Source organism: Melopsittacus undulatus, chromosome 18, assembly GCF_012275295.1.
Source record: "Melopsittacus undulatus isolate bMelUnd1 chromosome 18, bMelUnd1.mat.Z, whole genome shotgun sequence".
NCBI classification, from domain to species: domain Eukaryota; kingdom Metazoa; phylum Chordata; class Aves; order Psittaciformes; family Psittaculidae; genus Melopsittacus; species Melopsittacus undulatus.
In genome coordinates, this window is record NC_047544.1 from 3,017,579 (window position 1) to 3,030,285 (window position 12,707).

The following is a 12,707-nucleotide window of genomic DNA, read 5'->3' on the forward strand; positions in this document are numbered from 1 at the left end:
GCGGGCAGGATAGGAGGCTTCAAACCCTCCATCTACTCCATGGTAAAAGCCAAGAGGTGTTTTATACCTATGGGGGGAATGGGGCAATAAAGCATTTGTTCATACAGCAAAGCCCACTCTGTTAAACCAGAGCAGCCACACGAACACCAAGGAACATTCCCGGCCCTGGCTCCAGGAATAATGATTTTTGGGGTCTTTTTTCCTCTTTTTTCTGTTTTTTCCAGGATTATTACCAATAATATTTACCTTTGTGCACATTCACATCTTGATGCTGTTACACACGTGGCCGCAGCTGGTTTCCCGGTCAGGGTAATGATGTTCCGAGGCAACAGCTCTGTTTGCGAGCCAGAACACCCCCCGTGTAAAACCCTATTACTTTCCAATCTGAGATGAACTCATTCTGCTGCAGCTCAGAGCAATTTCCTCGTTTACCCTTATTAAAGGGAGCAGGGGCTGAGTGGAGGCCTGTGATTTATGAAACACATACCAGCTCCATTGAAACCTATACAGATTTAATACGTTTTATCCAGGCTTTAAATCCGGGTGAGTGTTTGGATACAAACCCCCCTAAAACTAACCCGGGTGTATTTCATCTCTGGTGCCTTTTCACACTTATTTAAGAGCTGTAAAACTCAGATTGACAAATACCATGGGTATTTCATGCCTTCTTTCTAAGGGGTGCTGAATCCCCCTGATGGGTTTGTTAGGGAGAACCCTCAGAGATCTATCAAAGAGCAAATTATTCTCTTTTACTGGAGTTTTGTATGTTTTACCCATTGTTTTTAAGCCACTTTTAACATATAGAGGTGAGGATTTAATGTGTTTTTGCCTCGGCTGTCACTTTTCTCCTTGTTATCTCTGTGTTTAACCAAACAAGGTCCCATAAGGGGTGGGGGGGGGGGGCTCTCATTGACCAAACAAGATCCCATAAGGGGTTAGGGGGGGTCAGGGTGATGGGGCGCTCAATGCCCCCCCCACCAAGCCAAGCCGGGTCTCGAACCCGCAGCCTCCCGACTCCCTCTCCTCCACCGCCCCCTGGCGGAGCGGAAGGCGCTGTCGCGCTGTGATGACGTCAGCGCGGCGCCGCGCCGGGGCCGGTGCCGCTGAGGGGGCCGGTACCGAGCGGGCATGGCCCAGCTGGGCGCCATCGCGGCGCTGTCCCTCAGCTTCCTCGCCGCCGCCTTCCTCTCGGCCATCCATAAGATCGAAGAGGGGCACATCGGGGTCTATTACCGGTGAGCCGAGCCCCGAACCTTCCCCCCCCCCCCCCCGGTTCTCCGGGCCCGTCGCAGGCCGGCCCCTCACGGGCTCTGTGTTCCGTTCCACAGCGGCGGAGCGCTGCTGACCTCCACCAGCGGGCCCGGGTTCCACCTCATGCTGCCCTTCATCACGTCCTACAAGTCAGTGCAGGTGCTGCTGGGGCCGTGGGGTCGGGATGGGGGACGAGGGGGGGTTATGGTGGTGAATGACTGTGGCCCGGGGCTGTCGGGAGCGGCCCTGAATGAGGAGCTGGGCCCGGTTCTTCTCCGGGGGGATTGAAGGGGGATATGGGCAAAACGCTGCTCTGTGTGTGGATAGAGTGGGAAATACGAAGCTTCTTTCCTTAAACCTCTCTTCAGACCACGCTGCAGACGGATGAGGTGAAGAACGTTCCTTGTGGCACCAGGTGAGATGTTATTGGGAGAACCTTTGGATCCTCTCCCTGTTTTCCTCCCTGATAGCTCCAGCATGCTTTAAAACGTGTAGGTTCGTTTGCAGGGGCTGGGTTCCCATTACCCCTCTCCTATAACCGGAACCAGTGGTGAGCTCCGGGTGCTGGGGTGGGTGATGCAGCCCCATCCTCAGGCGCTGCCTTTTCCATGGGGTACACTCGGGATCCTCCCGTTTGTGTGGTGACCCCCGGGCTCTGGAGCCGCTGCGGCTGCCAGGCTCAGCCCGCTAGAGGGGGGTGTCCCCCTCTGCTCCAGCCCAGCGTCCTGCTCTGCTCACGGCATTGCCTTCCCTTCGCAGTGGAGGGGTGATGATTTACTTCGACAGGATCGAGGTGGTGAACTTCCTCATCCAGAGCGCAGGTGAGCTCGGCCCCTGTGACCCTGCTTGTGGGGCCGGTGGGAGGGGAGGGGGAGAGGTTGTGCTGTGGCCTCAATATAAAAAGGCCATGGAACTGTTGGGACAAGGCCAGAGGAGGCCATGAAGGTGATATGGGCTCCTGTATGAAGATAGGCTGAGGAAGTTGGGGTTGTTCAACCTGGAGACCCATAGCAGCTTCCAGTATCTGAAGGAGGCCACAGGGATGCTGGGGAGGGACTCTTCATTAGGGACTGTAGTGATAGGACAAGGGGTAATGGGTTCAAACTGAAATAGGGGAAGTTTAGATTGGTATAAGGAAGAAGTTCTTTACTGTGAGGGTGATGAGGCACTGGAATGGGTTACCCAGGGAGGCTGTGAATGCTCCATCCCTGGCAGTGTTCAAGGCCAGGTTGCACAGAGCCCTGGGTGGCATGGTTTAGTGTGGAGTATCCCTGCCCATGGCAGGGGGTTGGAACTGGGTGATCTCAAGGTTCTTTCCAACCCAAACTATTCTGTGATTTGGAGCTGGTATTCCCCCCGTGTACCTTGTAACGCCCAGGACTTCCTGGGTGTGAGCCTAAAACCAGCTCTCCCACATGTTTTGTTTCTTGCACATACTTGTTCTGCACTGCCACTTGCTTCGCTAGAGCCCAAATGCCATCCAGGTACCAGTGGTTGTATTGTTACATCCTCGCTGGGCTTTATGCTTCAGTGAAGAACTGATTTGAACAAGGTGTGCAAGAGGTGGGGGAGAGAAGGGTGTTTGGGAGCAAAAAACTGCCTCTGCAGCCCAAGAAGAATGACCTGTGCAGTCTTTTTCCCCAGATTCACTGGTTTTTAGCCAATCCCATTGGTTACAGGAGCATTGGTTTGCAGAGCAGGTGACAGAACACTGGTCAGGGTGTTCTGAAACAGTTGAGCAATAGAGAAAACTCCCCTTTGTTCACAAAGTGTGTGTTTGTGGTGCCACCTTCTCTTGGGGTTGGATTCCTCACTTCAGGTGGGCACTCCTGAAGCAAGTGCTCAGCCCAACCTGAAGCATCCCCCCAGCCCAGCTCTGAACAGGGGTTTCTTCTTTTGCAGTGTACGACATAGTGAAGAACTACACTGCTGACTATGACAAAGCTCTCATCTTCAATAAGATTCACCATGAGCTGAACCAGTTCTGCAGTGTCCACACGCTGCAGGAGGTCTACATTGAGCTGTTTGGTGAGCTGCCCCTTCTCTGTTGATGCAGAGCTCCTTACCCCAAGCTGATGGGCTTTTTACCTGTGAATCCAGTATCTGCCCTGGTTGGAATCAGGATAGTTAACTACCTACCATCATTTCCTCCTTGTCACTCCTGCTTCAGTGTGTTGTAACAAGAACCATCCAAACCCAAACCTGCCAGTAGCAGCGGAGGGCTTTAGGAAAGGGAGCACTAATTCTGTGGTGTTATTTGTGTGTTTAGCAAACATGACTTGCTGAATCAGTCACAGGTTTTGCTTATCCAGATGGAAAAGCTGTTTTTCTCCTCTTTGCTGCTGTAAAAAGTCTGAGCAAGCACTCCTTGGCCTTTGGGTTTGATTAGCTTTGTGTCATGCCTGTGGCTGCAGTGCCTGGTGCTGGGAAACAGGATGACTTGGCAAGAGCCTGCTGACCTTCCTCCTTGGCTTCAGGCAGCGCAGACACCAGGAGAGCACATTGGGAAAGAGCCTGAAGTTGTGGTTTCTTAGCAGAAACCGACCAGTTGGTGCCAGTGCTGAGTGTTTTGTTTATGGCTTTGGACTGGCAAGAAACCCCTTCCAGTGTTTCAGCACTACAGCAGTGCTGACTGCAGGCAGAAATGTAGCTGGGAATGGGTTTGGACCCCAAATGGACAGAATTTGTGCCTGGAAGCACACAGGCTGTTCACAAACTCCTGTTCTCTGTTCACACTGGGCTTTCCAAGAAGCCTGACTTTCTGCTTCCTCATGTGCTGCCGCACAAGATGCAGAACCAGGGCTCGGTTCCCCTCCAGGTCCTTTATGGGGCTGCTTTGCCAATGGAATCTCCAGATGTTGGCAGCTGCTGACGACAACTGCTTGAAACGGCCTCAAAGCAACTGCTTTGCACAGAAGGAACTTGTATAAACTCCTGTGTAACTCTTTGTGTGAACTCAATGTGTTCTGGATTGGCTCTGAAGTGGGGCACAGCCCATTCATGTCATTCTCTGCCCCCACATCTGCAAGCAGGTGCAGGAAACTGATAACAGCTGCTTCCTAAACTGGCTGAGCCCCATTGTGAGGGCGAGTTCCAGATAAAGCTAAACTGGGACCAAAGCAAATAATCAAGGAGTGAGATGTGATCACTTTCTCAAGGCCATTACATTTTGATTTTTCCCTTTGCACTTCTCAGCAGGCCCCAACACTGCTGTCCTTAGAGCTTTCCACTGAAGCAGGGCTTTGGTTTGTGTTTCCTTTTGAAGTTTCTCAGCTATGCTCGAGTTAACTGTGTCCATTGAGCCAAACAGAGGTTATGGAGATTTCTTTGCAGCCTATTGAAATAACCAGTGCAGCCAGTTCATGTTTCTGCCTTTGCATGTGCTTTGTCTCCTGCTGGCACAGATGCAGTTCCTCATCAGTCACCGTTTAGCTGGGAAGATACCAATGGGGAAGTGGGTTAGAGCACAGATTCTCTATCATAATGATGAGACTTCTAGCTCAGAAAGATTCCAGCTGTGGTTTATGGGGAACTGGAAAGAGTTTCACTTTGTCTCCTGTGGTCTGTCCCAAGTGTTTGGTGCTGCTCCGTGCTGCCTGACCTGCTGAGAGAGATGGGAACCTGTCTCTGGGACAGGGATGGTTGTTCTCTACCCACCACTTCTGCATCAAACCTACATGGGTACTTACCGTCCAGGAATAAGAAATCTGAGCCCTTCCAGCCAGCTCTATGTGTTGACAGCAAGCTGCCTTGTGGGACTTGTAGTTACCTGTTTTTTCTCCCCAATCAGATCAGATTGATGAAAACCTTAAACTGGCCTTGCAGCAAGACCTAACTACAATGGCCCCTGGATTAATTATACAGGTAATTCATTATACAGTCCTACTTTGAGATGTCTAAGGTGTGTATTGCAAGGAGGGGTAAAAAGAAAGGAAAAGGGGCTAAAAGGAAATAGAAAACTGTGAAGGAATGAGAACCGTATCCTTTCCATCTCCTCTCAGCTTTGATGTGTTGGTTTTCTGTTGGTGGTACTCTGGGTACTGCTTTACCCACATTATTGTCTCCTTTCACAGCAGGAGATCATCAAGTCCTGCTTTTGCTCTGTGGGCTTTGGACCTGGTCATAGTCTCTGCAGCATTGTGTGACAGAGCATGCCCCCAGCATCAGCTCCCCCATGCTCTGCAGCCTCAGGGGCCATTTGGCTTTTGATTGTTGGCTGCTTGCCTATGTTTTCTTTGGTTCTCCCTTTCCAGGCAGTTCGAGTTACAAAGCCAAACATCCCTGAAACAATCCGGAGGAATTACGAGCTCATGTAAGTGCCTGAGACTTGCACCTTTGTGTTAGCAAAAAGAATCGCTCATCCAGATTAATGTGTTTTCACAGCAAGCAGTGATCAGTGTGCCCTCTGCCAGGCCTGCTCCCAGCCTCGTGCTGCCTGCAGAAAGGGCCTGGGGAGGCTGCAGCAGACAAGCACGTGTCTGTCACTGCTGAGTTAGAAACTGTTTCTCCCTTTTGAGCACTTGAGCACAGCAATTCGTTGCCCACAGTCTCCTTCCTCTTGACACTGGCCCTGTTTTAAAGAGGCCTCTGAGAGCATGGGAGTGAGTGGCAGGTGGAGAGAGTCCACCACTAATCCTGTTGTTTGTCTGGGATGGAGAAACTGTTGATTCAACAGGCTGAAGCTTTGAAATAACTTTCTTTAATAGCACTTGACACACTGATCCCTTCTCAATGCTCTGAGCCAGCTGCCTTCTCTTGCACTCGATCAGTCAGAAACGCTTATGTTCTCTAAGCACCCTGCCAGCAGTCTGCGTAGGTCTGAATAAGGCCCCTCTTGTCCATTTTGCTTCCCTAGCATTCCATACAACCTTTTGGTATCATGGAAGTCATGGTAGTCAAAATCCCAAATCAGCCTGTTAATCTGTTACCATAAATAACAGTAGGATACGTGTTGGGAGAGACTTGTTCTGGACTCTAATCTGTCTTCCCTGTTGGGGAGCAGGAACCGTATTTTCTTTACATACACAGAGCCATGTGATGGAACAAAGGGTGGTTTCAGAGCTCCCAAGTGAGGACAAGGTTTTCACAGGATTTTAATGTCTTACTTTGCTTAAATCCCTCATAACAATAGCCCAAAAAACCTAGGTGTGAACAGTCTATGCCTCTTGTAGAAGGCATTATGCAGCCTGCAGAGAGTAGCAGGGAGGGCTTCATTCTGGCTTGGCTGGGAAGTCTTCCTGCTAAGGAGGGGAGGAAAAGACACTTTGGCTTAGAAGAAAAGCTCTTTGTGTGCAGGTACATGTGCTCACTTCCTGAGTGCTGCCTGCCCTAAACATGTGCTTGAAGGAGGACTGAGCCAGCAACCACACCACTTCAGCAAGGTCACGCTTTGTAAATGGCTTCTTCTAGGGAGAGTGAGAAGACAAAGCTGCTGATTGCAGCCCAGAAGCAGAAGGTGGTGGAGAAGGAAGCAGAGACAGAAAGGAAGAAAGCCCTCATTGGTCTGTATATCTGTGTTTGAAGGGGTAGAAGAACTGAAGAGGGGGAGTGGGAGGAAGGCAGCAAAAAGAACCCAGGCCCAGGGAGGGATGCACTTGGTTCACTTTTGGGTGATCTGTGCTGTGGTTTTTGGCTGCTGATGTCAAACTTCCAGGGAAACTCAAAAGGGTTTTTAGGTGGGTTCCAGCTTTGCCCACGGATGTAAACTGCTGCCTTCTGAGGGCTGAAAAGTCTTCCCACAATTTACTTCCACCAGAATGGATGGTGAGGACTTTGGTGGGTGAAACTGCTCCTGGCATTAGGGGGACTGTGTGACCACCACGTGGATGTGTTCTTTGTCATTCCAGAGGCAGAAAAGATTGCACAAGTTGCTGAAATAACTTATGGACAGAAAGTGATGGAAAAGGAAACAGAGAAGCGGATTTCAGAGATTGAAGGTGAGTCTGTAGGAAGTCAATGTTCTGTGGTGAATTTTGTCTACAGATCCTGAAGCAGTTCATGGAGCTCAGTAGTTCTTGGCGTGTGTGTATTGACCATGTCCTTCAGTCCAAGCTGATATTCACTGTTTTAGTTTGCATTGTTGCTTCTTCACCCCCCTTTAGTTTTGCAGCTGCCTACTTTTAAGGAAGGAGGATTGACCAGAGGCAGGAATAGGAATGCTTCTTTGTAGACTGCTTCTTGGAACCTTCTGTTTCAAGGTGCTCTTCCTGGGAGGTTAAATTAAGATGATGTCTCCCTACCCCTCTGATAAACTGCTTTGTTAAGGAAATTCCAGGACATGAAAAGGGATCAGCGTTTCCAGCTCCGAGTGACAGGGCCTTATTTTCAATTACCTTCATTAGAGGCCCTGTCAAGCTTTGCAGAACGCCACAGAGGAGCCAATTAAGACTTTTACAGATCAGCAGCTTCTCATTAAGAAGTTCTTCACGGAAATACAATGGGTTTTAGTTCTTATAAATGTGTGTCACTGGGTGTCAGGCCTTCAGTTCAACTCTGCTGGCAGAGGATTCCTGTCTCCCTCATTCCTTCTGGTGTCTCCGACTGGAGCCACTCCTTTTAGCCAAGAGAGAGGAAGTTGCAGGCCAACCCATCCCAGTTGCTGACATGATTTTGAAGTGTAGCAGCTCACAGGACTCCCTGCTGGTATAGGAAAACAAATGGTTTATCCAGCTGTGTAACCCCGAAATCCAGACTGTATTCCAGTTGTGTGGCTCCCTGTCCTAGAAGGGATGTCAAGAGATCACAGCAAACCAGGCAGATGACACTCGTCTTAATGTGGTGGCCTCATACTGCATCGTTAGCATTGGATAGATAAAGTCAGAAGGAGAAAAAGGAGTCCAATACAGAAAGGGGAAGTTTCTTTCCTTAAATGTCTCTGCTAGGAGTAAGGGAATTTCCACATCCTGCAGAACTGGACCCTTTACACATCATTGCTATTACAAAGAAACAGCTCTCTGACATGTATCCAAGGGGCAGAGCTGGGGAAAGTTAAAATCACCCTCCTCTGCATGCCTGAATCTTAACCTCAGCATCCCAAAGAAGATCCCATCTGGGGAATTGCGTTCACAATCCCAAACTCCATCTCCAGAGCACTCTGCTGGGCTGTGAGTCCCATGCAAATGTTATGGGCAAATCCCACTTGTGCACTGGAACAGTTGCTGCCTTTTCAGCACGAGAGCTAGGGGCTGGCTGGAGAAGAAAGAGTGTTCTCAGCCCTCGTGACAGGGGTGGTAATAAAAACCTTATGTTTATAAAATGCTTTGAGGTCTTCAGTTGCAGAGGCAATTGACTTACTCCGTGCTGTCATCCTGCAGTGTTGTAGATGTAAATTGAGATCCCATTGCTGTGTTTCCCATTTGGTTCCCTCTTCCCTAAACGGTATCCCGTACAGTTTAGATGTGGTACTGACCACTTTAAAAAGTTTTCCAGCTGCAAATGGTGCTAACATGGCTGGAAATAAAACTCTGAATATGAAAACATATGTTTGCTTCCAGATGCTGCTTTTCTTGCAAGAGAGAAGGCGAGAGCTGATGCTGAATGCTACACTGCTATGAAAGTAGCTGAGGCTAACAAGGTATTGTTACGTCCTTATGCTGGGCCTTGAAGCAGAGCTCCCTACATTAGGCTGTATAGAAATACTCATAGGATCATAGAATGGTTTGGGTTGGAAAGGAGCTTCAGATCATCCAGTTCCAACCCACTGCCATGGGAAGGGATACCTCCCACTAGACCATGTCCAGCCTGGCCTTGAACACGGCCAGGGATGGAGCATTTACCACTTCTTTGGGCAACCTGTGCCAGCACCTCACAGTAAAGATCTTCTTCCTTATATCTACCCAGAAGTCAGGAAAAGAGCTGCCTGTGCTCATTGCTTGCTTGTTGTGTCTCATTGTTTAGGTCAAAAAGCAAACCAAAACCATAACTCAGAATTATTGAGCCTGAAACAATTAGATCCCTATTTGCAAATTCATTTTCTTTGGGCAGATGAATTTATATCAGGATACATGAAATACCTGGTCCTCTCTGGAGACAGCTCTGCTAGATGCTAATGGGGCCATGGCTCCCTCTGTAGCTAGAATATCAGTTTCAGTGTTGCCCTTTCATGCCTTTGCAATCAGAAATGTCGATTAATTCCAATGTGCAAGCTGGCAAGCAAAGCAGGAGCAGGGATCTCTGGAGTGACAGGCAGGCTTAAGAGTAAATAAGTGTTTAGGTAAAGAGCAGATAGAGCTGATCTTACACATCTAAGTAACTAGCCTGGCAAAGCCCAAAGAAAGAAGTTGAAAGAAAGAATGGAAAAATCCTATGGATAAATGCCAGGCTGTAAGTGCCTGCAGCTAGTTCCCAGACCATCCCAGCAGGAAAGCTCTGTTTTGTAAGGGTCACTGAGAATGGGCAGAGATGTGGGATGCTTGTGCACAAATTCTGTCCCAGTTACTCTATCCTCTCGGTTCTAATGTCATTATCCTGAACAAATGAGCTCTGCTCTCCGGAACAGACTCTTCAATCTACTCTCTGGCTAGAAGCCAGTTGTGTTTTCTTTCCAGCAGCTTGCATTGTGAGGGCTTTTAGTGAGTTATGTGCTTTCGAGCATCTCTGGTACATTTGGATTGAACATTTCCCCAGCTGCTTCCATCACTTTCTCATTTTGCCATTTAGTCACCGGGATTTAGAGCTTCACTTTAGACCTATTGAAAGAGAGCTTTCTTCTGGGCACTGTGCCTCTTCAGCTGAAGAGAGGATGAGCATGCCTGTTAACATGGTGGAAAAGTAGGGTGCTCATGACAGAACCTTGCTTTTGAGTGAATCTGAGCTGTTGGTGATCTCTTTTCTTTCTGTGCAGCTGAAGTTAACTCCTGAGTACTTGCAGCTGATGAAATACAAGGCGATTGCAGCAAACAGCAAGATATATTTTGGCAAGGATATTCCCAACATGTTCATGGACTATGCAGGAAGCCAGACCAAATTTGCAGAGGGACTGGCAGAAGGAATCCAAGAAGAAGATGGGGTAGGAACCAATGAGGACTCAAAGCTGCTTCATAACGTCAACTGAAAGATTTCTATTCCTTTTATATCAAAAGAAACATGAACTGGGAATTTCTTTTTCTTTTCCCCCTTTTCTGTTCTGAAAGAGACGAATCAGACTTAATCCATTCAATCTTTTGTATGACAATTAGACTTTGGTATTTACGGGGTGGTTTTCCTAGTAACTTCTAAGCAGCCAACTCCAGGTATGTCCTTTAGATGCACCTCTCCCTGCTCTTGGACATACAGACCAAATTCCTCTGGAGAGGCCAGCTTAGATGGGTACTTCCTTTTGGATTGAGGTGGCTCATAGCAGTAGGAAGTCAAGAAATGATGAGGTTTCGGAGGGAGGGGAATTGCTGCTACAACTTGTTCTGGTTGGAAATTTCAAGTTCTTTATGTGAAACCCCTTTAACAAAAAGGTGCTAGACTTTTGTACACTAGACACAGCAGCTTGAAGACCTTGTCTAAAGGGCAGGTTACCCCCATTGCATGGGGTGCTGGGATGATCTAACAGCCTGTATCCATGCTCCAGAGCGCAGGGTGTAGCAAATGGATAAACCCACCTTTTAATGAGGTCTGAGCTGACCTGGTTTGCCTTGGGTGACCTGGGGCAGCTGAGACCACAGTGAGTTAAAGAAATCCAGCTGAAATCCTGCAGGTTCCCTAGTTTCCATGGGGGGATCTAAGCCTTACACCACTGCCACTACAGGTAGTGACCCAAACTGTTCTTTTTGAGCATCTTAACACTGCTTTGGTTTCCATTTGTCATATTTGGGGAGGATAAAAGGGGGGAGTCAGTAGTTTGAGGCTTTCCCCAGCTGCTTGGTGAGGGGCACAGGTGTGCTGCTGGAGGACTGGAGTTGATGGTCAGTGGCACCAGGCTGCAAGCATGGTACTTGTCCCATTGTCTTGGTTAGGAAAATAGGGAGAAAAGCATTTTTGTCTCAGGGACCCTGACTTTTGTCAAAAGCCTTGTTGCTGGCAAGTAACTGCTTGAATGACCCACGGGCATCTCAGTGCGTTACCTGCCTCTGCAAGAGCAACTGGATTTCAGTGTTTACAGTGTCTTACTAGAGAAAAGGCATTCAGGTAAACTGAAAGGAATGGAACTGAGTTTCAGTTGTGTTTGGGGGTTGTTTTCTGAATAGACCTTGTGAAAGGAAGATTTATGGTAGCAAAGGACATAAACCATCAAAGTGAGAAGTGACAGGGCAAAAAACAGAACCTCTTGTCTCTGAACTGTCCAAGGATACGTTGAATTTTACTTCTTTACTCAGAACAATGCCATGTAATGTACCTTTCACTTCCAAAAGCCAATGAATTCTTCACATACCAGATGCACAGAGGTAATAGGGTTGTGTTTGACACACATGCAAAGCTTGAGGGGGTGTTAAAGACAAAAGTTCAGACCTAGAGAGAACATTCCCGTTTTTTTCTGTCCCTAATCCATCTGCCACTTGGCAGCAGAGTCTGTTTATTAGTTGCCATTATCATTTATGGCCAACATACTAATATGAGCTGATACAAGTGTAAGTGCTAACTTAGTTGTCAGAGAACCAGCCTGTTGCATTTGCAATCTTGTGCCCCCAGCACTTGCTACCCACTACATTTGGTTTCATCCTTCAGTGATTGAAACATGCATTAGTCCTTTGAAGAAGGTGATCACACTAAGACAGAACACTCTGAGGGATTTCAGCTGCTGGTACTGGTATTCTTACTTCAGTTTTCTTTCCCCTGGTAGGAAGGAGAGTGACAATGCACAATAAAGGATAAGCATCAGTTTCTGCTCTAGGAAAGTCCCATCTCCTATTGTGTCAGCTTTATTTGTTGGGAAATACAAGCGAAGGGAAGTTCCATCTCCACACCTATGACATTAGACAGCACAGCAGTCAAATGGCATCAATAGGTAGGCTGTAATACTGCCTTTTATAGGGTTATGAACAGAGAATAACAGATGAGGTAATAGTATTTAAACCTTTGAGGATGATCTCATTTGGGATCATTCTACATTCAAGTTAAGAGATTTCCATTAGTAACTAAAACCTACATTTTACATGAGTGGTTTTCACTAATGAAAAGACCCAAATAAGCCAAAATGGTATTAAAAAGGGTGGTTTTTTTTGTATGACTTCACAGCAAGACAATAGTTTGGAATAAATAGGTCTTAATGCTTTTTTTCCCCCCTTGTTTTAATTGAAAACATTACTGCTGAATTATTCTTGTAACTTCAGCTGTCACAAGAGTCAAAAGGCAAAAAGCAAGGTTGAAACCAGGCTTCACAAGCCAGAATCCACTGTTGCGTTTGCATCCAGGTTTCTTCCTGTATGTCTGATCTCCTGTATTTCCCAGACCTGTCACTACATCCTGATTCCATCTCTTTAAGTGACATTTTGGCCTCTTTCCATCCTCTGAAATCTTGGAAGATCCGA

General features: G+C 47.7%; 1 protein-coding gene across 1 annotated transcript; it reads left to right on the top strand.

Annotated features, from left to right (window-relative positions):
• Positions 1-1,084: 1,084 nt before the first annotated feature.
• Positions 1,085-10,871, top strand: ERLIN2 (ER lipid raft associated 2). Its single transcript, XM_005142466.3, has 11 exons — positions 1,085-1,235; positions 1,329-1,410; positions 1,620-1,666; positions 2,011-2,072; positions 3,154-3,279; positions 5,042-5,115; positions 5,505-5,563; positions 6,661-6,752; positions 7,098-7,187; positions 8,745-8,824; positions 10,094-10,871. Exons 1-11 carry the CDS (start codon positions 1,129-1,131, stop codon positions 10,301-10,303), a joined length of 1,029 nt encoding a protein of 342 aa, XP_005142523.1. The 5' UTR covers positions 1,085-1,128; the 3' UTR covers positions 10,304-10,871.
• The last annotated feature ends 1,836 nt before the right edge of the window (positions 10,872-12,707 follow it).

Excerpts from the sequence above, each read along its gene's own strand:
- ERLIN2 (XM_005142466.3), top strand. The coding sequence starts at position 1,129 with ATGGCCCAGCTGGGCGCCATCGCGGCGCTGTCCCTCAGCTTCCTCGCC. Across the intron at positions 5,116-5,504 it reads CCCCTGGATTAATTATACAG|GCAGTTCGAGTTACAAAGCC; the intron begins GTAATTCATTAT and ends CTCCCTTTCCAG. Across the intron at positions 6,753-7,097 it reads AAGGAAGAAAGCCCTCATTG|AGGCAGAAAAGATTGCACAA; the intron begins GTCTGTATATCT and ends TTGTCATTCCAG.